The sequence below is a fragment of the Zonotrichia albicollis genome, chromosome Z, assembly GCF_047830755.1.
Source record: "Zonotrichia albicollis isolate bZonAlb1 chromosome Z, bZonAlb1.hap1, whole genome shotgun sequence".
Taxonomy (NCBI): domain Eukaryota; kingdom Metazoa; phylum Chordata; class Aves; order Passeriformes; family Passerellidae; genus Zonotrichia; species Zonotrichia albicollis.
The window spans coordinates 60,599,226-60,627,166 of record NC_133860.1 but is presented as its reverse complement, the minus strand read 5'-3'; the positions used below and the strand labels follow the sequence as shown (position 1 = coordinate 60,627,166).

At 37.9% G+C, this 27,941-nt stretch overlaps 1 protein-coding gene across 2 annotated transcripts in view; it reads left to right on the top strand.

Moving 5' to 3' along the window:
• The window catches only part of CDC42SE2 (CDC42 small effector 2), an 82,285-nt gene that overhangs the window by 46,011 nt on the left and 8,333 nt on the right, over nucleotides 1–27,941 (top strand). For both annotated transcript variants that reach the window (XM_014266503.3, XM_005486219.4), the window contains one exon: nucleotides 2,890–3,201. In XM_014266503.3, coding sequence (XP_014121978.1) covers nucleotides 3,148–3,201 — 54 coding nt within the window. In that variant the 5' untranslated portion in view covers nucleotides 2,890–3,147. The remainder of the gene's footprint in view (nucleotides 1–2,889; nucleotides 3,202–27,941) is intronic.

Below are 27,941 nucleotides of genomic sequence, written 5' to 3'. Positions count from 1 at the left end.
TACTGCTAAGCATTCATTTCCTTCTAAGAGGTGCAGTTAATGTCAGTTTTCTCCAGACATACTGATATGTCACCTGTGTATTTTAATTAAAAGTCAACAGATTGAAAAAGTGTTGGTGATTGCTGAACCACCAAACTAAAGGCAAATGTAGCACTTTACAGTCTGTAGAGTTGAAAATGCCTTTTTAAGAATAAGCATGTAATCAGAGATTATTATTTACAATCTTTAGCTTGGCTTTGTCATTCAAAAGCTTTAGATCTAAGGCAGGGGGTCAGTTTTGACTGTCCTGGAGGTCACAAGTGCTGCATACAGAGAGTGGCTGTGTAGAGCAAGGCTTCTGCACCCTTGGGTGTTCTGTAACCAGGAAGAGCTTTCCAGGCTCACAGTGCCCACCAGAGCCCTCCAGGGCTGCAGCTCAGCGCGGGGCCCGAGGCTGCGGTGAGCTGGAGGAGAGTGCCAGCTGTGAGTGAGCAAACATAGAGGCACATCAACAGAACAAATCTCCCTGCCCTTCAGAGTGTGTCTTCTGCACTTGGGTGTGACACGCAGATCAAAGTTAACCCTCTGTGACAGTAAGAATTTGATACGTCAGTTCTGGACTTAGTCAGAAAGAGATTGTAAGGAAGCAACAAGTATCACAGTTTCAGGAGTCACAAATCAGACTCCTTGCGCAGCAAGAAAAGCTCACTGTGCAACACCCACTCCTTGCTCTACAGCTTACACTACATCAAACTTGAAAATGCTAACTTTGAGTGTTTGATTTCTCAGTTCCTCATAATCCCAACCACTAGCATTGGGGAGGGCATTGCTGTGTTTCAGAAAAACTTCACGCCTGTCTTAGAAGTAAATTAAGCAGCTCTTACGGAGACATAAGCTGTACAGCCACGGGACTAGAAGTATCAAATATTACATGCTTAACAGGAGTTAACTGTATTTTACTTTTGATTTTGTAACATACTGAATCAAATTTAGAAAATAATTGTGTGGTGTGCAAATTCTGAGCCCGTAGAGATCAGCTGAGTATTTTTCTGTCAAGCTTTTCTTTGTTACTCTTGCTATTTAAAGTTAATGAAATTTTCAGTTGCCAGAATAATTGAGAAAATGGGTCTGAAACCACCTAAGTATGGAGTGAGAACTTCTGTAGACACTTCTGTTTTCAATCTTGGGTTTCACACTACTGATTGCTGAAACGCAAGTTTTATTGCAATTTTGTGTTCCATTCATGGGTTTTAGATGGTGATCTTTAAGCCAGGAAAAGGAAAGGAAAAACATCATTTAAGTAGTGAAAATATATCATGTTAGCACTGTTCTAAGACCTTCTTTTCAAGTGTCTGACAAGCAAAAGGTTGTACAGAAGTATTTTTGTCAGAGCGGGGATTGTTTGCTGGTTTATGTTTCCTTCTTGCCCTCAAGGTATCCTGTTTAATAAAGTTGCTTTGTTTTATATGGTGTTAGCAACAGGATAACCTAGCAAAGCATATCCCCCCCCCCCGCTCCTTCCTGTTCTGATCCTTTAAGCAAGGAATCTAAGAAGCAGGCAGATAAACCTAATTTTGACAGTATCAGTTGATTTTGCAAAGCTAGGAGATGAGAATACTTTAGATGGGGTGTTGCTGTTTAGATGTTGTTACTGCAGCATGCATTTTTTTCTCAAGGATCTTCAGATAGTGTCTTAAAAACCAAGAAATGTGAGAGCTTCCCAAAAGCTTTGGAGATGGCATGGAAAAGGTTCTGCTGTATTCTTTTTGTGCGTGTTGTAGAGAGTAGCTGTGGAAAGCACATGGCCTGTCATGGCCACACAGTGCAGTGATTTGGTGTGTGTGTAAATAAATGAGGGACAGCTTTGCTCACGTGCTTGGCACATAGCAAACTAGTGAAGGTGGTAGCAAAGTGGAGCTGCTCTGCCACAGAAAGTGTGTACTGATACATGCCTAGTTTCATGCATTGCATGGAGCCTCCAAACCACTTTCATACTGTGAGGAATTACATAGGAATAGAAATTGCGTAGTTGTGCAAACATCTGTGTAAGTGAAGATGCAGGTGTATAAAGAATTGTTAAGAAGTATGCCAGTAAAAACCTTCTGAATATTCATTATCTCATTTTCTCTGCAAGTAAAGTTTATGATATGTTGCAAGATAAATGAAGTCTCACAGGAATTTTTATTGCACTCCTACTGAAAGAAACCAGAATGGAGGTTTACCAACAAACATTATTTGAGCAAAGGAGTTGTTGGAATCTGGAGCCTCATTTGTTCCACTTGAGGAGTTTTAGAGGTTTAAGGGACAATTTCAAGGTCTACAACTAATACCCTATTTTGAAGTAGACTGTAAATGAGGCATAGGGTAGAAGAGGGTGCAAGGAAAGAAAATACATTGTGTCGACCAAGTCCAGCCATTTTGAAAATATTCTATACACTGAAATGTATTTGTTTCCTTGACATTTAGGAGAGCATACCTTTAATTGACAATTGTGTAACAGGGTTGAGGTTAAATACCATTTAAATCTCACACTGTGAGTGTATAATGAGAAGTATGTATACATTGAGAAGTATGATGTGTTAACAGGCACGATTCTCTAATAAGATAAAGGGGTGTATGGGCAGTTATCACTTTCTGAAAGTTAGAAGCAAACAGAGATAACTGCCAAAAGATTGGATACCAATTCTTGGTATCACTTAGTCTAACCAAAGCTGGAATGTAAGTCTCATATGGATTTATGTTATATGCCATTTTTGGTAGTCACAGTAGAAAAAAGCACCTGACTTGTTTGCTTAAGTCTTTCAGTCTGTGATTCAGGGTATTACCAAGAACTCAATGGTGTGGGTGGCTGGCTTGGAGCTTGAGATTCTTTGTATTCTCTCTTTTTGATTCGTGTGCTTCTGTTTTCAGGTTCACGTAACGCTAGGGACCAAAGAAGCATTTATAATATTTCTTGGTGCTGGGATCAACCTTCTGGAAGAAGACTCTAAAATAACTTTTTGCCTTCAAGTTCTTTGTCCTGGGACTGACTTGTCTTTGGAGAAGAGCTCATCCAAAAAGAAAATTTTCACATTGGAGCCATTAAAAATAAACCTGTTCAAAGAACAGGCAGACTTACAAAGGTTGAGTCCTGCTTTTCATCCGTGTTCCCACTTCAGACTGTAAACAATGAGTGAGTTCTGGTTGTGTTTCAACTGCTGTATTGCAGAACAGCCTCAGCCTGTAAGTATCAATATTGGCACTGTTTTGTTTTTATATAATTAACTAAATTATTTAAGTTTTGAATTTTCTTTTTTTCTTTTTTTTTCTTTTTTTTTTTTTTTTTTAATAAGGGCTGTTTGACCAGCCTTGGTGAGAATTAAGCAATTAACTGATAACCTGCATGGATGGGGATCAAAAAAGTCTGTTCTAAACTGCTGTTACTTTCCGGTCCTTGAGACTGAATCTGTCCAAAGTCTTTGGAAAGAGCCTATATTTGTTGGAATTGAAAAGGAGGGGAAGGGAAAAAGGCAATAGTGATGGAAACTGTCTTTCTAGAATAAATAACGTTTTAGTGGAGGTGTAGAGATGTCCTCACTTTTGTATGAGTTGAGGCCTGCCTTTGGGTGAGGCTAGACAATGATGGTAGAAGACAATGATTACATTTAAAAAGTCCAAAGTGAAATTCAGTCCTCTACCACCTTAATTTAAAAAAGGATTTAATCTTTAACTATTTGGTTACTTTTTAGATTAAATCTTTGAAGAATGAAGGGATGCATTCATATTATAAATACTTTAAAAAAATAGAATTAAAAATGGCTGTTGTGTGAAAAAGTATATAGTAAACTGTTACATAAAAGAAAATTTCAGAGCATATGTTAGGAAAACAGAAAATACAGAAATATTCTTTGTTTTCATATATTTTTAAGTAGCTTTAGAGTGTGTTTCTGAGTCCAGTGCTGTTGGCCGAAATTCTGCCTGTATGAAGGTGGAATTAACCAGGAATATGGTTAGGACTGTGAGAAACATCATTTTATGATGTGGCATCTAGATCAAGCTAAGTGAACATATAGAAATTACAGTGGTCATACAGTAGTTTTACAAACATGTTAAAAAAACCCCCAGTTACTACTGGTGGCGTTACAGTAACCAAGAGAAACCCAGAGTGAATAAAGAAACCTCAATTAATATGCTCAGCTGCTAATATTTGGCTGTAGGGAAACTAAAGTTTGGAAAAAACAACCTCACATTAGGCATTGTCCTTGCACAAAGCCTGAATGCCAGACTGATGGCATGCAAATATTAAAGTGTGACCATTAACATTTTGAACTAATGAGTGCAGTTTTATTTCAGGCTTAGTCAAGCAGACTTGTGGGAGATTAACTGAGATACCAGCATGGGAAGCTGTGATCCTCCTCTCTTGGTTGAATACCATGCAGTCTTTTAAAACATTAGCTGTACTCATATGGAGTCAAAGTTATTTGTCTCTTTTTTTGAACATACATTTGAATAAGATGTGACAGTTCAAAGTATTTCAGATAGCAAAATGGCATATTCTGTTTGTTTTTGAGAATCCCAAGGCTCAGTCCTTAAAAAATCTGGACTTGAGTTCTGTGATTTGTTTAAGTTACTGCCCAAGAAATCCACATATGTTAATACAGTGGTCTGTGAGTAATGACTCATGAAGCAGGAGGAGATGGTATGTGGAAAGTGAAGGAAAGGGAAGCAGCACGCTGTTTCTGCTAATACAGTGGTGTGCATTGGCTTGATGATTAAAGCAATCCTTGTGTTTAAGATCCTAATAGCGTGTTGTTGAGCACTAACCTAGTTTCTGAAGTGTGTCTTTCGAGTGTTGTAGGAGACTTGCTTGTTAGTAAGTGCCAAAATTCTTCAGGATATGTCTCAAAAAAAAGAGATGCATGCCCTTCTTGGCATGCTTGATGAAAGACACTTAGTTGTCCTTTCCCTGCAGTTACTCATCTCATTTTGCTGTGTTGCGTTGTACAGCACTTGTTCTGCCATGCTCAGTTGCACTAAGTGGAGTGTTTAATCAGACACTTGTACCTCTGAGTAAGTACAGGAATGTTTTCCATTTCTGACAAATTGCAAAGCATGTACTGTAACTCTGAGGTAAATGAGTCTGATAAATGAGACAAGTGATAAGCAAGCATTTTTCCCTGTCTCTGCAGATGTTGTGTGCTTGCATGTTCGAGAGACTTGCTGAAAAACATGCTAATTTTCAGCCCCAAAATACTGTTACATGTTTTCCCATTGTATCATAAACTAAGTGAAACATGCAAACTTGGATAAAAGTTATGAGTCTGTCCCCTGCTGTGCATTCAACTTGTCAGTTGAGTTCAGTTTCTAAGGAGAAATGCCTCATCTGCCCAGACTTAGTCCTTTCATGTGCCTTCTTTCATTTTAACTCCTGCATCTCAGCCACTTCCATGGCGTGCCTAAGTGTCCCAGCCACTTCATGTTCAGCCATTGCATGTTGAGTGGCCATCTTCTGGGGAAGGACTACTGGGGTCTTGTACCAACACCAACAACCAGCAGCCTCTCAAAATAGACCTTGGAAGCAGGAAGTTAATTCGCGAAATGTTCTGATCAATGTTTTAAATGTTCCTTCTATTTTGAAACTTCTATTTGTTATGGAATATCCTGAGTTAGAAGTGACCCAAAACAATCATGAAGTCCAGCTCCTGGCCCTGTGCAGGACAGCTCCAAAATACATTCTGTGTGCTCAGAAGTGTTGTCCAAATGCTGCTTGAACTTTTGTCGGGCTTGGTGCTGTAACCACTTCCCTAGGGAACCTGCTCCAGTGCCCAAACACCCTCTGGTGAAGAATCTTTTCTTATGTCCAGCCTACACTTTCCCTGATGTGTCTTCATGTGTTCCCTCGGGTCCTGTCACTGTTCAGCAGAGAAAGGAGGATCAGCACAGCAGGAAAACCTTGCCCACATCATCGGCTGTCTGTCCATCCTGTTCCAGGGCCTCATGCCTGTTGTGTAATCACTTACGCCTGTAAGTGATTATTTTTTCTCAATGTCTTTGGCAGATGCTGATATCTGAGGCACCTTTAATGTCATGAACATAAATGTTAACCCTCCTTGCTAGAGGGGGAAGTAAAAAGAAAGTCTTCACAGTTGCATGTTTCTGTGGTATTTTTAGCATCTCTTGAGCTAAGGAATTTCATTCTCTCTTGAAATCCAGGATGCCAGAATTGTCCCTGCTTTCAGAATTTTGCTGGGAAAATTCTAACATACTACATTTGAAATGGTCAAATACATCATCTATATTCTTTTCAGCTATAATGCACTTAACATGAGAACTGCACATGCATGAGTCCAATAAGAACACATTACTTTGTGAATGGCGTACCCCAGAGCAGAGCAATAACAATGTTGCAGTTATGTGTTAGTGTTCTTTGTTGTTCCTTAAATCAAAGACAGTGTTCAAGTATTACCATGATCTTTTAGTGAAATGTATCTTGGCACAGCTTTTAGTCTTTTGTCAGTGCTAACTGTATGCACCATGCTGCTGTGAAATAAAACACCTGACTTGGAAAGCAGTGTTCTACTCTCTCTCCTAAGTGTTACTTTGATTGCGAAATATGTTGCTTGGTGTATCCAAAACAGCAGTACCTCGCCATCATGGAAGGTACACAAGTTGGAAGCCCTAAGTTTCTCTGAAACAGAGTGATAAAATGAAGAAAGCAGGTATTCAGAGTAACAAAACTAATTAGGGAGGCATCTGAAAGAAGCATGTTCCTTGCAGTGGCTTCTTAATAGCCTGAGGTTCTTACCACAGTAGAATCCAAACAAAAGCCAAGGGAGAATGTTCTTGTATCACACTCTTGGTTTGTTTTTTTTGATTCATAATGTGTTTTACCGCAATGAAGACTGCAGATAACAAGTTGCTTTCATATCTGTTTTCATGATACCAGGGAGGAGATATTAATCTGTTAATAACTGTGCCCAGATTTTCTTGGTGGTTTAAGTAGCCTGAATTCATTTCTTATGATCTGACCTTTCTTTTGGGAAAAGTAGCACTTTCTGTGATTATAGGTTTTCTTACACGTCCCATTGATATCCTTTATAGATTCTGTAAGCTGATTTTATTTCCTAGTGTAAGATCAGTCATTTTTCACATGCTTTTTCTGTGCTATCATCTCATCCACTGCTATGTTTCACTAAACTCTGCCGAATTCCCACTGCCAGATGCATTGCTTGATAACAGAAGCTTACAAATCTCACAGGTTTTTAGAGGAAGTGTCCATGGTTTCTTTCTTAGGCTAAGCTTGTCACCTACACCAGGAATCTGTTATTTTCCCAAACTGCTTTCTTCCTGGTCTGTCCATTTTTAACTTGGAAAGTTAATTTTTGGTCTGAGAAGCCTTTGGTCATGATCTGGTGCACTCCCACCTGATTTGGGCCAAAGCTCAGTACAGCTGATCTTTGCAGTTTGCTTTGACCTTGCAGTAAAATTGTTGCTCTGCTACAAAACAATAAACTATGCTCTCTTACTTCTGGCTTCAGATTTCCTTCCCTAGTTAATTTGTTGATATTTTGTTGTTTGTCTCTTGTTTAGATGATTTCCATTTTGTGTTTTCTCATGGGGCTTTTACAGTTTTGTTGCATGCTATGCTATAAATGTTTAAAGTGGTTTGGAAAGTGAAGTTTGTTTAGTGTCTCTTTTGATGTATGAAAGAGGATCAACAGGTAGGTATTTAGAGTGGGGAGGCCAGTCTTAAAAGAGAGGCAGGAAAAGCCCTGCACATACTGCTGCGTAACTGACTGCTGGATGCTTCAGAAGACATAAATTATCCTAACCCTGGTTACCTAAGGACGTTATCCATGAATGGGTGTTGCCAGCCCTAGCTTCCTTTCTGGAAAAGAAGTCATAGATACAGCTAAGGATACATCTAACACTGTAATTTATGCAGCTCTTGTAAAGGAGAATTGAACATCCATTCATTAACCATTCACAAGGCACATTCGTGTGCCTTGTAACTGCAGAACAGATTAGCCCCCCAGCAGGCACACATACCACCTTGCTGCTTGAAGTACTGCTTCAGTACAGGCTCTGTGCTCAGCACAAGTGCTTTGTGCAAGTGCAGCTTCTGGCTTAAAATACCTAAAACTCAGGCTTTCTTTTTCATTAAATTCAATCATTCTACTGCGTTCAGTAATCCTAGGAAAGACTCAGTAAAAGCTGACAACCTTAGAGAGCCCTCAGATTTCAGAGTTACCCTACTGAGTTATGTTTTGAGCTGCCAGTTTAGAGGCTTGAAATTCTTTCTTTTTCCTATTCAGTGCTGTTGTTGGAAGTAGCCTGAGGGAACACCTTATCAAAGGGGGCAGAATCAAAAAAGCACCAAAATGCTTGGCTTTTATTTATCAAACCTGGCCTGCTTGTATGGCTTTAAGCCTGATAGAGCTGCTCTAGATTTTTCTTTTACCTTTAAATTAGCCACCACACATCTTAAAATATCTTTAGAGACGTTCAAGTATTAAACTGTTTACAAAGAAAACAAAGGAAGTGTTTTGTGTTTATGTACCAATATCTGAATAAAATTAACTGAATATTTTATGTTCTTTTATATTATGGCTGTGAAAATTTTAGCCCTTCATTTGCTGCATTGTTGCTATTTACTTAATATGATACTAGTTGATGACATGGAAAATAGCTCTTTGAAGGATGTTGGAAACAAGAATTATGCCAGCTTTCTGTTGATGATAATGTGTCTTGCCATTATCAACATAGTTGAAGAAGGACGTAATATGCTTTTAATATCTGCAGGCTCCATGGAGCTGAGGCTTTCCACTTAAACATGGGCAGGAAGTCGATTGTGCTGTTTGTTGATCTGGACACCAGTGCTAGAGCCCTTGAATTGCTTGTTTCTTATTTCTCTTAAATCTCCAAATTTTTCAATGAGAAGACATTTTCAAGAGCAACACCCTGGTATGAGTCACTGACAAAAGGAACTTCCACAAGAACTAGTTGATGCTGCCTAGCAAAAGTTGATAAGTTTTGCAAACACCCTTGGAGACTGTGCTGAAGCATTTCCAATGCAATTTTTTGTAATTTTTCTGTAATTTTTCTAATGGAACTTGAAGCTATAAAGCCCTGGTGTTTTTTGTGTTCCTTAGTTCTGTTGTTTGTCAGTTCAGTGGTTTTATCTCCTTCTGCCTTTCACGTCAGAGCAGTGGAGATGGGGAAGCATGAAGATTTAGGGGCATTTCTGCTTGCCAACAGCTAGAGGCAGGAATAATCTGGACATAGCCTGAGAGATGTGCACTTTCACTGGCACTGTTTGGAAGTGTGCTTTGTGTTAGTGAATAGAGAAGTGAGTCGTTGCCCTGAAGCTACGTGTTCAGCCTTCTGGCTTTGACTGCTTTTGATATGAAGGGGAGTATTGAGATTAGAGGTTTCCTCTGCTGATATCTTACTGTATTTTTATTGTAACTTTTCTGGAATGGATCTCAGATACTCTGTTGCTGATAATTCTTAAGACCAATGTGCAACTCAGAAAATATGTATTTTTAAATTGCGGTTTTAAAGATCTTTGCCTGCATTTGCATTTTCAATTCCCAGCATTAGCATTTCACAATGCTGAAAGTTTTCGTTTTTCAGACTGTTCCTCAAACCTCTGGTTCTGCAGTTCCTGTCATGACACTTACTTACACAGGAGATATGCGTGATACCAAAGTTCCCATTTACTTAAAATAATGCTATTCTTCACCGTTCTCAAAGATCCTGAATTTATAAGGTATCCATTAAGTCAGACTTTAATAGGTAATCACTTGTAATTATTTTCTTGCCTTTGTCTTCAAAGTGGCTTAGCTGATCACTCTAAAATGCTGACTGCTGTAATTCTGGGTGAATATCCTGCCACAAGAGGATATTCTCCAGAGTGAGGAGAACAGAAGAGTGGAGGCAGGGCAGAAAAACTGAAGCTGTCAACTGCACTGGGATGTGGATTCAGTGAAGTAATGACTCTCTGAACCCATTGGGTATTTTTTGTTTGCCAAATAATTTTAGGGGGTTTTTTAGTTACTTGGATGTATCCTGAAGAGAGCTGTAGTTAACTGTAGCCAGGAAAAGATACCATTTCTCTTTGTGTTTAGTCTCTCAAATGAATGTGTAACACTGAGTGATTTGTTAATAAGTCATGCTCTGAAAGTGATTTGACATTAAAAGGGATGAGGCTTACACGGAATTTTTTAAAATCGTTTAAACTACATTATCTCTCTTATTACAATTGTAAATTCAGCTCACTCAGGCTTAGAAAATAGTCTGGGCTTATAGTATGTTGTCATTAGTACGGACAGGGTTTTCATTTCTTTTCTCTTGCTTGTGCTATAACTTTGGGGTGAACATAACCACCCTTGGTGCTTGATAGTGTATTGTAAAGGACTACTTACTTCACAGTTCATAAGTTTTGGTACTGGGATGCTCTCAAATCAGACTGTTTTAATCTTACCTTCTTAATGCCTTATCTTCGGCACATTGCAATTTACGCGTTTCTCACCTGCTCAGGATGGTTTCACGTTGGTATGTGGCTGCCTTATCTCCAGAGAATGAGAAATTTAACTGAGCCGCAATTGTGATTGTGTATCTTTTTAAGTTTGCTCAGACCAGCCTTTCTTTGCTGACGTAGGGTGGCATTTCCTGTTCTACTGTTCAGCCACCTGGAGTTTTCCATCTCTTGAGCAGACATACATCTCATCACAGTGCACAGGAGGAAATAATTATTACTTGTTGCTTATCAGTGTCTGCCCTCTGGTTTACATCCAGCGCTCTGAGTGGGATATGTTGTAGCACAAAGCTTTGTACTTCAGGTTTGTTAAAATGAATTGTGACCTTAAAGTATTGTACTTACTTAAAATCAAAACATTTCCCATGGGCAGTGTGTCATGACTGCTGAGTGTAGGTAGATGCTCTGGGAATTTAGCATCCTTTTATTCTGGCATCAGACAGCTCCAAAGTAGGTTCGAATCTCGCCTTTGCTGAAACCCTTCAGTTCTGTCCCTGGTGCCAAGTTCTGTTTTCTCCAGTTCAGGCTTGACTCATTTGAAGGTTCAACATTGTAATTCTTGTTTTACAGCTGGAAAATGTTAGACAGGTTACTTGGAGAGCTGCATGATGATCCATCAGGGGCTTCAGAACCTGTGACCTTAAATTAGGAAAGAACAGAAAAATTGGGACGTACAGGATGATGTAGTGAAAAATGAATCTAATTTGAATAAAATGGAAGAAAGTACTTCCAACAGGATTTATGAATAGATGTTAATTGGAGATTACAGCAGAATGATAGAATTTTAAAGGTGGAAATGATGTCTTGGGAGGCTGACCTGGAACAGAAACTGAAAAGAGCTAAAGGAATTACGTAGGTATTTATTAAAAGGCCTTAATGGATACACCTTGGGCATTACAAGAGCCCAGCCAGGGCTACACCCAGGATGAACCCAAAATGGTCACAAAATAGACAACTGGTAGCAAGGTCTCACACTTTTATAAGTTTTGATCTATTTGAAAATTGGAGTGAATTGTCCAATTACAGCTTCAGGTTAAGAAGTCCCATCCTTCTTGTTTTCTCTCTTCAGTCCACTCTTAAGATTTTTAGGACTGAAAATTCTAAGAGTTGCTCTTGGTCTCAAGCTGGAAAATGATTGTTTTGTCTACCTGCTCTGTGAAGAGAACTTACTTACATTTAATGTGAAGATCAGAGCTAGACACCTAGGCAGTGCAGAATCTAAAAACTATGAAAACTAAAACTTCAAGGATCATTTCCCCCCTTTAGAGGGGGGAAATAAATTTTAAGACAGTTTTACAAAATGTAGTTACTAATCTTCACCTCATTATGTATATTTGCGTTAAATTATCTTTTGGGGTGCTTTTTTTTTATTTTGTGAACTGAAAAGCTGATGCTTTCAGGGATTAAATTGCCTAAAGAAAGCTCATATGTCTGTGTTCAACTGGGAATTGGAGTTCTGTATCAAAGGAGTGTATTACTTATGGAAGGAAATTACTCTCATGATATTCTAAAGGTAGGTGGCTTACAAGCTATAAAATGCACTTCAAGTATAATTCTTGAAAGACTAGAGTAAAAGGGTTAACATCTATGCAGGGCATGTCCTATTTTACTCTGTTTGGAACAAGTATTATTTTAAATACAGCTTGTTGTATTGCAGATACTAAAACCCCATTAATCCCTAGACTCTCAGATGGTGGGCAAATAATGGATTACTGTTAAAATGGGAGAATAAATCCTGCCAGACACAATTCCAGAGAAATATGGTAGGATATATAAACACACACGCACACACGTGTGCATATGCAGCCTACTGGATTGCTTTTATTTGTGGCAGCAGCTTGGCATTGCTGAACGTGTGAGGCGTGGAAAAATGCCACTACAAGAATAGGCATGCTCATCCACAGAGTAGCAGGCAAAAGAGCTCACAGGCCTTTTACTCTCCATGGAAGAATATCAATTGCATGTTTTCTCTTTTTAACATCGGAACTAGATTTTGAAAATTAAATTACTTCTGGGTTAATAATGCAAAAAAAGGAAAATTTAGGGGAGGAAGGAAAAAAGCTTCAATCTCTGTAGTTCAGGGAATAAAGAAACAAGATTTGTGTGTGAGCTCTTTAATTATTATATTTATTTAAATAGTTTTTAAAAACTATTTTAAAACCTTTAAAAGATGTGGTTGTAATGAAAGCATGGATTAAACTGACTGTTGGAAAACCAGAATGATGCAGTTGAGGCCTCTTTGCATGGTCCTACCCCTAAAGAAACATGTTCCATGCATCTCACATCACTGAAATTCAGCTGCTTCCTTCCAGATCTCAGAATAAAATGCCAATATTTCCATTATCAAAGGAGATTAATGTTCCTACACAGAGAGGACAATGAAGAGGAAGTTTACACCTTTTCATAGATACACACCTAGATTAAAAACAGAGAAAAAAGTGACTGAGGCACAAAGATAGTTATATGTTAGCTGATTAAGTGCTTAAAGAGCTGAATACTGTGGGGTTTTCTGCAGGCTGTGAACCTCAGGTTCTTCTACGTGGAACAGACATTTTTTCTGATTTTTGAAAATATTTGTTATATTATGGGTTGGATTTTGCTGTTTAGTTGGTTTTTGTTTGGTCTGTTTTGGTAGGTTGGGGCTTTGGGGGGAATTTTGGCTGGGGTTTTGTTGGTGGTAGTGGTCTTTTTTTGTTTTTTTCTGTTGCTGGGGTTTTCTTGTTGTTGCTGCTTAGTTGGTGGGGTTGTTTTGTTTGCTTTGGGTTTTTTTTTTCTGTTTTGAGATAATCTGCTGAATTACAGCTAACCCAGCTGCCAGAGTATTTTCCTTGGTGCTTCCCTGGGGTCCTGCTGACTGCAAAGATACTCTTGGAAGCTTATTAGTAGTTTTTATGGGGCATTTGTATAAGCATCATGGTTTTCTTTGAAGGCAGCTCATCTTGGGTGCTAAGGCAAAAATTTATTACAGCTAGATTTTAAAATGGATGGTGCTAATTCTGGATTATGTGGTTTGGTTCTGGTTTTTGTGTTTTTTTTTTTTTTTTTTTTTTTTTGGTTTTTTTTTGTTTTACTTACTAGATGTTCATTGTAAACAGCTTTTTTGTATCTAATCAGATTATAAAACAAGAAGAGTTTCTGACAGGACCAGTATTCACCTGACATAAGTGCTGCAAAACAAATGCTGTAACACCTTAAAAATGTGAGGGCGTCTTGATCGTCCCCCAAGTCAGTGAAATTATTCTCCTTGTATTCTAATAGCATGTTTCATATCACCAAAATCATATTTTGCAATATCTTTGTCTGTTTACCAGTGACTCTAGACTAGACACCTGCGTAAATAAAGTTCACTTTGTTTAGTAAAAGAAAACAGAAGAGCTTACACTAGTCTGATATATCTTTATTATAGGAATAGTGACCAGGTGCCCTCCAATACCTTACATTACATAACGATTTACGTAACTTAGTGTTCTAGAATTAGTCAGGTCACGTTATTCCCCAGGGAAAAAGAAAGAAAAATTATAAAGGGAGTGAGATTTTATTTGGTATTGGTGTGTTTGTAACTTTCGTCTAAATGACCAGCTAACTTTTCCATTTGAAGGATGCTCAGAGACAGCTCAAAAACCTATTTTACCTTGAAGTTCTTTGTTGATCACTAAAATGTGCATCAAATGGTTGACTCTGACAAGGAATCACTTTTGAACTTCCAGTTGCCAGCTCTACAAGCTCCCACTGTGTTCAGAGAGTCAAACTGAATCTTTTTCCCACATGGGTACAGAAAGCTTTCTGTGAACAATCCCCCTGCTTCAGCTCATTGGAATTTAGTAAATAATTTGGTCATGCCCAATAAGGAATAGAATTCAGCTTAGGTTCTTAGCAATGTTGGCTCTGCAGGCATTGCAGGGCTGAGTATTACTGACAAAGTATTTTTTATACCAAAACATACCAGACACTTATTTTTGTAATGCTGAAGACAAGAAATTCTGTAGGATACGCAGACTGTGGTATGGTTTGTACTTTAACTGTTATCACAGATAAACAGCCACATGCAAATTTATGTGGTTTAGTTTCTTGAAAAGAAAATGAACTGTAACTATACAATTCCTGAACACGGAATTATATAGTTACAGTTCATTTTCTGAAAATGAAATATACAGTCTGAAAGTAAACCTTGCTGGGACACAATTAGGAAGGGCAGAAAGGTTTGAATTTCTCAATATTTTTATGTAGTAATCCCTAAGAGGATATGTTGAGTCTCATGAAAATGCTGAATGTTGTTTTGGTATTTTTTAGCTTTGCAGCTGGAAAGCAAACACCTTTGTCATGTTCTTAGTGGAGAATATTTTTTTCCCTTGGGTTTTGACAAATACTGTATTCAAAAATTGTACTCAAAATATATTTGCATTTTCAGTATGCATTAAAATGACCTTCAAGGCTTAAGAAATTCATTTAAAATTGTCTGTATGATGCTGTAGAGAAAACCAGAGTCAATTATTGTTCTAAATTATTTTGATGTAGTGTACATCTCTCCATAGTCTAAAACTTTACCACATTTGAGAAGCATTGTCAGTGTCTACATGACAGCAGTTGTAGTTGGCTACTCTAAAGCCTCTGTTCAAGGACATTGACAGATGTTCAGGGAAACCTGGTGAGATGATGAAACAAGGTTTAGTCATAGAAACCATGCAAGAAATCTGGGAAGAGAATTCAATTCTTGCAAATGCTGTGCCTTGATCATGGAAGCGTGTTTCTGGGTGGTATATAGCCTGATGACATTGTGGCTTAGGGAACTCCTAAAATAATCAAACATGGTCAAGATTTGGCAGTTGTCATGCTGCCAAGCCAGTAGTTCAAAGCTTTTTTCCTAGTTAGTGTAGGTACCATAGTCCACTGAAAACCTGGGTGTTAGTGAAGGGTACCTGTCCTCCTTCAGATTATGAAACACAGAGTGGTAGTGGTAATATTTTATCTTGGTTGTTGGCGTTTTTCTTTAATTTAGGAACAATATCTATCTTCCTACCAAAAATTACTATTCAATTTGTATTCGTAATTCCAGTTGTTAGGAATATGGAGTTATGTTCTGTCCTTTTAGATATCCCATGGTTCCATTTGCTGAAGAGTAAAATGAAAAATACTTACTATACATAATGTACAGTTATTATTATGCGGCCAGTTTAAAAATTATAAAATGCAGCCAGAAGCTCTTCAGAAGACCTGATTTTGCTCTGTATGTTTATTGTTCTTTTTTATTCTTCATTCTGACTTTAACTGCCAGTCACTGCAAATCTATAGCCAAAAGCTGATGTTGGGTGTATCTTGGTTTTGAGGGAAGCTGGCTACACTTGTGAAACTGGGAAGCAGTTGCCCTGAAGTTGCCAATAATGCATGAACTCGGAGAAATCTTAGGTTTATCCATGGTGCTCAGTGTTGCAAATGCCGAAGCTTCCCGTGCAGCTGTCAGTAGGAAACCATGCTTTCCTATTCTTCCTATCATAAGAAGCTCCAATATTTCATTTTAGTCTGTAAGATCACTAGATTTGACACACTGAGAAAACCACACTATATTTCCTGGATTTCTGCAGTGAATTCAGCCTCAGAATTGCCTATAGTAGGCTGAGAGAATTGTATGTAATGTTATCAAAACATATGCAAGTAGAAGACATAGACAAAATAGAAAATTATTGAAAGGACTTCCTTTTTATGTTCCTTGTTGTAATAAAATATGTAGGCTTGCAGTGCTTGTCTAGTTTTCCTACACAATGTCCTTTTGTCTTTATTGTCTGTCGTTTGCACTGACAGATTTTCAATGGCACGCCGTGTTGCTCCTCCTTTGCTGCCGTGTTTCTGTTGGAACTTGTTAATTGGTTCCTGAACAACTTCCCTTCTGTCGTTTGGGGATATTAGCCACACATCAGACAGAGGCTTTTGTGTTAGTTACTGTTCTGAATTTGTCAAAAGCTGAGCAGAAAGCTAATCTATGTCTAAGCACAGCTGCTGATTTGAACATTCCTTAAGACTTTCTGATAGACTACTCTTCCAGAGATGCTTCTAGCCATGCTCTGTGTAGGCTTGATGTGTAAGGATCTCTAAAATACCTACTGGGCCACCCCTTGCTAAATTGTCTTGGCTGCTTATTGTATTGTATTTTAATGATTTTGTGTATAGTGTCAGCATTTCAATGTCCACTAGTGAGATCACTTTTCAAATGTGTGACTATTTTTCTTATTATGGGAAGAACATGGGAGGCTGTTCCTCCTTCTCTTGTGTGGATTCTTATATTTTTTGCTTTGATGCCTCAAGCACAAGCAAAGACAGGTTGTCACATAATAATGTATTTTGGGATTTATTTTTTACAAAATGATTTTCCTAAAATGAGCTGGATGAACAGACTGACAGTCAGATTTGGCAGCTTTGCAGAAGTCCTCACAAGAGCAAGAAATGGGATTGTCACTGAAGGAAATTTGTGATTCCATGCTTACAAGTTCTTCTCCCCTACTGCAGATAGGGTATCCAAGGCTATGTGACAGCATTCATGCTGAGGCTGTAGCTGATCAGTGTGCCTTTGGAGCAGGAGGGACAACCCCGAGACAATGCTGAGGTCACTCAGGTGACAAATAACTTAGCAAGGAAATGCCAGTGGGAGGATCTCCAGAAAGGTTAGCTGTTAGGAGTGTGTCTCAGACTGAGACACAGAAAGCTGTAATGGGATCACTTCCCTTAAAAAGGGTTTTGTATAAAAAAAAATTTAAAAAGAAAGTATCTACATGTAGAACAAATTCATTTTGGTAAAACTTCACTGTGAAGTAAATAGTCTATACATTATATTATTAGAAAACTAGGAAAATATTCAGGTATTTTGTTGCATATATATGCATATATACATATACACACATATACCAACAAGAAGCTGCTGCTGTCTGGGCAAACTAATGCCAAGTTTCCAAGGTGATACAGAGGTGTTTAAAAACTCGTGAATTCACTATGCGTGTTTTTGTTGATTCCTGAGAATATTGCTATTAAATATTGTGTCTTTGTCTTTGCCTGTAGCAGAAGTACTAGATCTTCCACTCATTAATCCTACTGCTAAAAAATAAACAGTGCCATAACTCATGAAAATCCATTGTTTCCCAGTAAGGGAATTACAATGAATTTCATACAGAAATTTTTTGAAAATACCATGTGGGCCCTGATTTATTGTCATAGTTAAAGGTGAATCAGAAGGTGCAGGCTTCTGAGAACATATGGCAGTGCCTTTAGGGGTATTACCTTCGGTGCAGTAGATACTTTAGTTGGTCTAGAGAAGGTGTTAAGCTTACTAAGGGATTGGTTTTATATGGTGAGTATGAGGATCCTATGTCTGACAGTGGCCATTACCTGTTTAAGGCAATACTTCAGCTTATTTTTTATTCTTTTAGTTTTCTGCAGTGAAATTTTGTATGTGCATATCATTGTGTTGGAGAAGATGCAGAGTGTACAAAGGATTTAGAGAAGGCTTGCATGTAATGTACCTTATGCCACATGTATGCTTCCCTCAAGATGCAAATGTTTTCAGACACCTGCACACACAAGATATAACAAACCTCTTTAGTCAGCTATCTCTAGGAAGTCTTACTACAGCATGGAAGATAATTTCTTAACCAAACTGTTTCAATGCTCAGTGTCCTTAAGCACACCCAAAGCTTTTGTTCGTGTTGTATCTTAGAAGTAAGGAGACATTCATTTGACTGAGCAGGAGGGGCTACATGTTGTAATCCTGGCTACATCCTCTAGAGAACTACAGTTCTCATCATGCCAGATGATCCTGCAAGTATTTCCTGTGTTCTTGTTGGGAAAGGTCAGTAAGCGAATGGAAAGAAAGCTCAACATGATAAGAGTTCGTGGCATGCTCTTATCAAGACTTTGTGATTTGATTTTTATAAGAAGCTATTAGAAGTTCCCAGAAAGTTTGTCTGTGGTGCATCGTTCTATCATTCGTTTAACCTCTGGTTTATGTTCTTATCATTTTTGGTTATGGGGGGATATAAGAAAAATACAACAGGGGGAGAATATTCAGGAAAGTCAGTTGCAGCCCGCTCTTCATCACCATCTGAAGCTAGAGGCTTGTAGTCTAGACTGCAAGACACCTCTGGGTGCCATCTGGTGCAATGCAGCTGCTCAAAGCAGAGCCAGCTAGACTTTGCAGGACCAGTTGTATTCTGGGGATTTCAAAGGATGGACATGCAGATTCACTGGGTTTTTAGTGCAGCGTTTGACCACCTACATAAATGTTTATTGTATTCATATGTTTAATTGCTGTTTTCTATGTTGTAACTTGGGGCTGTAACTTCTCAAACTGCCACTGTGCACCTTCATGGCTTTCTGTCTTCTGTTCCCCCCTATATAGGTAATGGAAGACCATTAAGACCACAAGGAGATGTCTCACTTCTTACAGATGAGCAAGCCCAGTATCACAGTCTCTCTTCCTATGTCCTGTACAGCTGAGTTTGTGTTTCTTACCCATGTAATAGATCTGGATTGACTCTGTAGTTCAGTGATTAACTTTATTTTCATCTGTGCAGGCTGATAATGAGCACTCAATCCACGCAACAGCTAAAGCATTGGAAGTTATTCAGCTGTAAGGGTAGAGTTAATATGGTAATACTCCGATTTTTGCTGAGAAACTAAAGCTGGTATGCCTACAAAGGCTAGGAAGGGACTTCTTGCAAGCACAGCTAGTCGTAGGACAAGGGGGAATGGCCTTTATATGAAAGAAGGCAGAATTACATTAGATTAGATACCAGGAAGAAATTACTTACTGTGAGGATCGTGAAATACTGGAACAAGTTGTGCAGGGAAGTTACTGTTGCCACATTCCTGTCAGGAACTTGGAGCAGTGTGTTCTGGTGGAAAGTGTTGGGAGGGCTGTTGAAACATGGGGGTCAGAGGATGGTCTTTAAGGTCTCTTCCAATCCAGACTGTTCTCTGAGTCTAGGATTTGTTGCTTTCATCATGCTCTACTGTCCTTTGATTTGTTACCTATTAATCTACAGTCAGACTTCACAGTTTAAAGACATTAAAGCAGTAAGGTTATTGTAGTAAAAAATCGATGTGATTCTTTTAGATTACTGGGTTTTTGTTAATACCTTTTTTAAAAAATGTGTTAAAGAGACATTAAACCACCCAAAGTAATAAAAATAAAATTATTAGAAGGATAAGTAAATTTGTGGACAAAATGACACCCAAGTTGAAAGTTGCAAATGTCAACTTAAAATTTTACTAATGTGTTTTTTGAAAAGGACAATGTTTTCTAGCTAATGCCAAGGAATAGATTCAGATTTACTGTGTAACTTAAAGGTGGTTCAATCATCTGGAATGAAACAAGTTCCCTTTGATGTGTGAGCTAAACACATTTCTTAAAAGACCTATTGTCTTTCAGAGTCATTTGACCTCATCTGGCAATTATTTCCTATTTATTTAGAAAACATAGGCTACAATTGCCAATTTTGTCATATGATGACTAACATCATCATAATATAATGGAATATTGTGTAAACAAACCAAAAAACTTAACACTTCAAAAGATGCTAGAAGGTGATGAATTTGCTAAAAAAAAAAAAGGCACTGTTTGAGATTATGTGCAATCCAGTTTTATGTATAAAGTTAGGAAATAGATTAATTTGATGAGAAATTGAAACTTAAAATCAATCTGATTTTGCAACGATTTAATGATGCCATATTTTCTGACATTTCAGATTATTTTATTTTTTCTTTAATTTTGCTTCTTTATATACATGAATGGAACTGCTAGTTGTTTTCCTGATGAGCTCAGACAATCATATTTCATCATTTTTTTCCACTTGAGTCAGTCAGGACGTGCCAAGTGATTTTGCTGTAAAAGCTAAATCCAGTGTACACATGATAATCAGCTTATTAGATGCTAGTTGTAACAGCTCACATTATTAAAAAACTTACGTCTTTTCATTCCCTAGTCTCAATTTCCTAACTCCTTTAGCAAGAGAAATCATGAGGCATCATGAACTTTTGGAAACTTAATGAAAGCTGGGTGTGCTGAAGACCTGCTACTTAGCTCTGTTGCTTATGAGCTGGCATGAAGGCCTGTGCCGCTGGCATGAAGGCCTGTGCCGGTTTCCTCCTGCTTCTGTTGTAATGAAGCCACAGTTTGTAAGATCCTTAATCAGTCAGGAATCTTTAAACAATCTGCTAAAAACTGCCCAAGTAGGAGACTGAGAAAAATGTGTTTTAGTGAGGGCAGCGGCTTTGGTATCTTGTTGATGGAGATCACAGCATTGGTTAGAACATCCTTATGCTGGGCTTAGATATCACATGTTACTGTTTTAGAATAAATCTGTCACTAAAATTCAGTAGTTTGGAGGCAGTGCCTAGCATTTCAATTTATCTTGCTCATTACCTTAGTTGTGCATCTCTGTGTTTCTTCTGTGTGGGACATGTTTTGACATGGGGCATTTGAAACTCATAGGCCTGCTCTGGCTCATTGAGAGAGTATGTGGGCTCCTACACTTCAAATGCTTATTGTCACTTTATGGTTCAAAAATTGAATTAAACACTGAAATGTTAAACATATGCTATTGCTGACTGGAATTTTAATATTACTCTGCATGGTGTCTCTTTCATCAACTTTTATGTAGTACTTGGAGACTGTATAAATGGTGGACTGCAGTGTAACATTACAGATTTAAAACAGCTGAAAAAAATGAGAACACCACCATATTCAGGGAAATGTTTAGGGAGCGTGCAACCTTTCTTCTTCAAAAATATCACACTGACTGTTTGATGATCCTGTACATCCAGCCGTTGTTTTCACGGTGGTAATTTACTACCTAATGATCTAGTTGGTAGAGATGGGTGTTAGCTTTTCAGCTTCACATGCAGACATACTTTTTGTTGGTTTTGACATGAATCTGTAGGTTCCTAATTAGGGTGGAAAGTGTGGAGAAAGGCATCTTAATATTCAATGCACAAAAACAAATGCAAGGGGTACTCTTGCCCTTACAGCCCCCTTATGTAGAGTTTGATGCAAGATGCTACAACCTTTTTAGGCAGTTTTGATGGGTCACTGTTGGGAACTGAGACACACACTCAGACCACAGCTTGTCTTGATACACATTCAGATGTTCTGTCTATGAGACTATTTTGGAAGTAGAACAGCATCTGTGTGGGAGGACAGAAAACTACCTCTGCAGGGTGAACTGATACTTCCTATTTTGAGCAAGTACCTAGCCCTTCCTGTGTGTTAGTGTCTGGAGGATCAGATGGGTGCCAAAGCAGAGGGAGTCTTGCTGCTGGTATTTTTTAAGAGCAGATGCAAAAAGTGTGAAAGGTCAAAGAAGGAAAATAAAGGGAAGCGTTTCAGTTTCTCCTCTGACCATCCAAATTCTCCATCTTGAAATTGTTGACTATCTTGATTGTCTTTGATTAAATCCTTCCCTTAGCTTTCTGCCTTGGGATTTTTTTTTAATCTTTGGCCTGCAACTGCTTTTGAAGTTTCAGGGGAGTTTTTGAATACAAAGTCAGCAAATGGCTTTGTTTCATACAGTTCTATCATTGAAATGTCCGCAGGGATGCTTATCTTGATTGGTAAAAAGAACCCAAAGGGAATTTGCGTATTAGGAGTTTGCTTTTTGCATTGGGTAATCATGAAATTTTCACATCTACCAGAACTTTTTTTGGAGAACTTCCATTACCACTTCTTATAGAATAAGTGATAACAGAAGTTCTCCAAAAAAGGCTTGCTCATTGAAGGTTATTTCTGAAACGTCAAACACAATAGATGTGAGAACCTATAGTCTGATAGTTCTTATTTAATTTTAAGAAATCCATATCGTATCTGTATCATCAGTGTCTTGATAGTGCACCCATATAGTGTGAAAGCAAAATATAGTAAAAACAAATATAGCAGGTAGATATAGAGGAAAACTAGGAGCATATTCCTTCTTTGCATTTGCCCTGTCTATCATAAGAGTAGCAGTTGAGTGGCTTTACTGGGATTTATTTTGCTTTATGAGAGTTAGGGGTTTGGATTGGTTTAGAATGGAAAGATGTATTGGCACTAGATCTCCTAGTGTTACAAAGGGTTAGATGATATTAAAAGTTATTGTATTTCATTATGTTCTAACTACCATAGTATTACTTAAAGGAAAGGCTTGTAAGGAAATATCAGAGAGTGAATTGTTTCTTACTGTATTTGATGCCTATGTAGTGACTGACCTAGCAGTCAAAATTCATCCTCATGTTATGGAGACAAGTATTAAAAGCTCTGTAGCTTTCTAGTGTTTATGAATGCACAGTCATTTGTTTGCTTTTAAAAAAGAAAACTTTTTGGAGGCAATGTTAAGGGATTATTCTCTGACCACAGAAACCCATTCTGCAAAGCAACTCTTTATAACGTGCAGATGGATCGTTCAGTTCTCTGCTCACCAGGGAGAATTTCCATGTAGGGAGTTAGCAAGTAAATTTATTAAATCTCAAATAAGGCTGTGGAGAGGAATTAAATCTTCTTTAGTTAGCATTTGCCAAGAGAGATAAGCCTGTTTTGTAACTGTATTCATTTAAGGAAAGGGGAAAACTATTTTTTGGCTTGGCAGGGTTGCTGAGCCTGCCAGCCAACAGTAAGCATTGCTGACTCCACAAAGGCAAGCCTAGCAGGTGAACAGGGCCCACTGAAGCCACAGATGATCCTGCCATAACCCACTGAAATGTGGAGTGTTACTAATACATTGATCTATACAATCTCCACTCCTTTTATTTTTTTAATAGTCTGATATTAGAGAAGAAATTGATGTAAGACTGGAAAATTAATCTCGGAAGCTGATCTTTTTACTCTGTATCAGTTGAGATGCCAAAGCATGGTACAAAGTTTTGGTTTTTCCTCATTATGTATCAAGCCAAAATAATATGTCATTAAAAATAATTGTGTCTTGAAGAATAAGGAGAAATTGTGACGAATTTGAACAAAACTTACATTTCTACAGGTAGTTAAAATGAAAGACTAGATAATCTTGATTAAAAAAAGGAAGGTACATCACTTGGTATTTTTTGTATGGAACACTTCATATTGATTTGTGTCTGGTTGGAAACACAGTGCACAAAATCAGACTAGATAGATCAGATCAGTATGTTACTTCGTCTCTAATGTATTGCACTGTGCCCTGTACTTTTGGGACACAGATAAATATGGAATGACATAAAAAATGTCTTTAGATGCATGATATATTAATATAACTTAAGTAACTCATAAATATGCTATGTGCAGTGTATTTTTACTGCATATGAGGTAAGTAAAAACTAAATGTATAAAACAATTACTAAAAATTACTCATATCATTAGAGTAAATGCTAAAAAGTTGGCAGTAGGAAAGTTATCCTTCCCTTGTGATAGCTTGATGCTATTAGCAAGTATTAATTTAAAAAAAGTTCTCCTCAATCCAAACATAACTATGTCTCTGTTAGTTTTAGAGAAGAGTGATTAAAACAAGGATTTACTGCTTGTGACTTACATACCAGATTTTGTTATTCTCAAAGTGAGGTGCAAAGATCCAGCCTGTCCCTGCCACTGATTTTTTGCTCATGTAGACATTGAGGACAGTGGGCATTCTGTTGTCTGGTTTCTTACAATTTAGTTTACTGAGATCCTAAGGTATAAATAGGCAGGACATCATACAGCTGGATAAAGAACATTTCTCTGTGGAAAAAAAGAGTTGGCACTTTTTCTTGTTTTGTAAAGTGGGATAAATTAAATGGGTAAGCAATAGGAGAAAGATGCCATGTGTGTGAATTTTAATAAAGAAGCATTGTTTTCAGCAATTTTGTATTCACAATAAGGCCGTAATGCATCATCTCCCCTGAATTTCTTCAGTTTCCACCATGTACTTTAATGCACATTCCTCATCCGCACCTGCAGTACCCCTTTCATTTGAGGTCTGCCTGCTGTGGTAGAATCCATGCAGACTTTTGTGTTGTGGGATCCTTTGGAATGATGTTGTCACTTATATTTCACTTAGACTTGGATTTCTGATATGTCTGTCACAGCCATCTCAAAATATCTGGTGTAGAATTAGCAGAATGTGCTCTTCTGGAGCTTAACAGATTGCTTTGCTTTTGATACCCACCAAATGTGGGCTGCCACTTGACTTTGGAATATCTTTGTATGAAACTTCATACTAAAGTTGACTTCACTTGCATCTTCAGCTTCTAGCAGGAAAGTAATTGTCAGCCTTCCAACATCTAAGTGACATCACCTAATTTTGTTTTTTTAATATGTTTGAGACCTTGGTGTTACTCTGTGTCTGAACTTTTTTTTTTCTTTTGAGAGGACCTCTCATGAAGAGCAGAGAGGGGTGCATTACCACGCGAAGGAGAAAAAATTCCCAAACTTGTCTTTTTCATACAGGCAGAGAGCTTGCCTAATTCAGAAGTGTTGCCATCACATATGAAAGGGCATGAGCTAAAGAAGCGCAGCCTGGACCCTGGACAAAATCTGGAGACAGTGAAGAAAGATAACTTCTTCCCTGAAAGCCAAAAATACAGGGGAATAGAAAGGAAATTTTACATACTTCTGGACCCATCAGTATGTTTAAAGAAACAAATTACAGTTTTGAATTTCTTGCCATAAGTAGTCTTTGGAACTGTGAAAAATAGCATTTCAGTGAAATGTTTGTGGCTTTGCTGAAGGGCAAGTTAAATAAACGGTAAAATTACTTTAACTTTTTAGGCAAAAGTTTAAAATTGTTTAAAGTTTCAAGAAACTTGCAGGCTTAAAATATTTTGTGTGATGCAACTATTGGAGGCTTTCTGATTTCTAATCTTGTATTTCGAAGGAAATGTTAGTGTGTGGGTGCAAAGCGTCACTTGCAGGTTAAGAATAGAAAAGATCAATTTTTACTTTATTTCTATGGTAACTGAAATGTGATCCTGTTTCATTGCATCTAGAACACATTCAGAACAGGGTTTCTTAGGTGGGTCTTCACAATATTTCCATTCCTCTCAAGACATGTAACACACAAGCCTGCATCTCTTCTGCTTCAGTTTCAAGATCAGTTTTTCTTTTCATGATGTAAAAATTGTGTGGTATGTACTTTGCAATCCAAATTCTTAAGCTTTCTGTCAAGGGAAAAAACTGAGTAAAGCCATTAATGATGGCACTTCATGGTACACTTCCAGGATCCTTATACAGGTCTTTTCTTCTCATCTCATCTGTCTGGAGGCAGGCAACCATGTCACTCCTTGCCCTCCTAGTAAAAGGGGAAGTGCCTTGGCGCAAGGCAAAGGGGAAAAAATACAGTAATACAGATTTTAAATGTTTTTTGTCTGCTGATACTGAGTGTTTTAGCAACTTGACCTAAACTGTCAGGAAAGATAACAGTCAAGTTAGCTAATCATAATATGAACCTTCTTTTGTTTCCCTCCTGCTAGGAAAAAAATCCACAGGGAATGCAGATAGAGGACACAGGACTCATTGTAGTTAGGCTGACATTTAGTTAGGTTGGAGCATTTATTTCTTTAGTCAGAAACATTTGGAAACAAAGCTTTAGATGGTACGAATACTCAGGGGCGTGTATGTTGAAGTTCTTTGCACTAGTGTCATAAACATTCATTTGTTTTATAGATGACCTTTAGTCACATTTCATTACTACTTATTACTTAATCAGTGGTATGTAAATGTATTCTAGGGGTAATTACTTATGGTATGATGTCAGGCAGTTTGAGGTATGGGTGAAGCCTAGTGGCATTAAATTTTGCTGAGCCCTGTCAGCATTTTTTATTTCTTTTTAACATGAAGTGTTTGATGTGTCTTTCCCTCCTGAAAGTCATGGTGATTATCTCAGCTGATCAGCCACAGCTTCTATGGCCCTGAAGAAGACAGGGGCCACTTCCCAAGCAGTGCACTTTTCACTCCCAGAACACAAAATTAGTCCTTCACCACAACGAATCAGTCATGTAAGAGGGCTTGTGAGCTGTGCAAGGAGAGAGCATGGAAAGCCACAGATGGTAGAGGGAAGTGAGCATAACTATGTGTAATTTCTTCCTAAGTAGGAGATGAATGTGCTGCTTCTTTCAAATCCAGTTTACTGAAAAAAATTAATTTCATGTGTTAATTCTTACATTAGCATACATACATTGTTATCCATGTGTTATTACAGATACAAGGCCTCAAAAAATACAATCTCAGAATGAAATCCTGGCAAAACTTATATTTCTAGTGTCCTCTGTAAAAGCTTTGTAACCTTTTCAAGCATGTTCTCCTACTGCTTTCTCCTGTGTTGCACTCCTTGTAAAGAGATTATTTTTTGCAGTGCTCCCCATGTCTTTACACATTCTAATTGGTGAGTTTGGTTGTGACTGAGACCATGCCTGCAGGACCAGCACATTCTAATAGGATCAGCTGTGTAGGACAGCAGAATAGTTGCTGTTGGGGAGTCATGATGTGTATTAGATGTCTTGTGATCTACTCCAGCCTGGCTCACCTGGTTCGTTGGCCTCAATGTCTGATAGCAATGGGAGAACATCAGTTAGTCTTCTAGTTCAGCTTCATTTTTTAAAAAGTGTAATTTTTGCACTCCAGAGTTAGTCTAAAACTAAAATTGAATCATGATAAGTGAGAAGTGGTAAAGTTGCTTCAAAAGCATTCTCGGGATCCAAGCTAAAACAGTAATGTAAATGTAAGCTGGGTACTCCTGCAGGAAAAAAAGGAAGTCAATTTTTTGTTCACTTTCACAGTGAACTAATTTGTGGCACTGCATTTAAATACTGTTCCACAGCTTCATAGAGCTCACATCAGTGGGCACTTGTCAGGCAGATGTATCAGGCTGATGGTCTCTGATAAGGAACTCAGTTAAGATAAGAGACATGGTTTGGTGGCAGTGCAGTTTAAGTAGTGGTTACTGGTTGACTACCCGATGATTAGTGGAGAATCATTTACAGTCATTCAGAAGATCCAGCCCTTGTTAATGGCATGCCAATGATCTTAACAAGTTAAAGAGTAAAATAAGTTACTTTGAACAAAAAAAACCCCATTAAATTGTCTTAAAAACTCATAAACAAGATAAGAAAAATCTAAAGTCTTTGAGTTTGTCTATATCTTCTCTGCATCAAAAATCTATTAAAATGAATTATGGGTGTATTGTGTAGGTACATTTGGTTGCTGTTTTTTTAAAAGAGGGAGAGAGGCAACTCTGCAGGCATTAAATAATTTTAAGTGTTTTAATTAAAGCAGTGTATTTTTATACAGCTATTTAGCTCATCTTTCTGTGTCAACATTACAGCATATTACAGTAGAGGATGGTGTAAATACAACTTTTTTACAACTGGAATATTTTATTTGATCAATTGATTGATTTTGCAAAATTCTTTGGAATTAGAGAAAACTAGTAGTTTTAGCTTAGATCAGATCGTTGTATTTAGCTGTTGCCACAGAATTTTATGTGTTTCT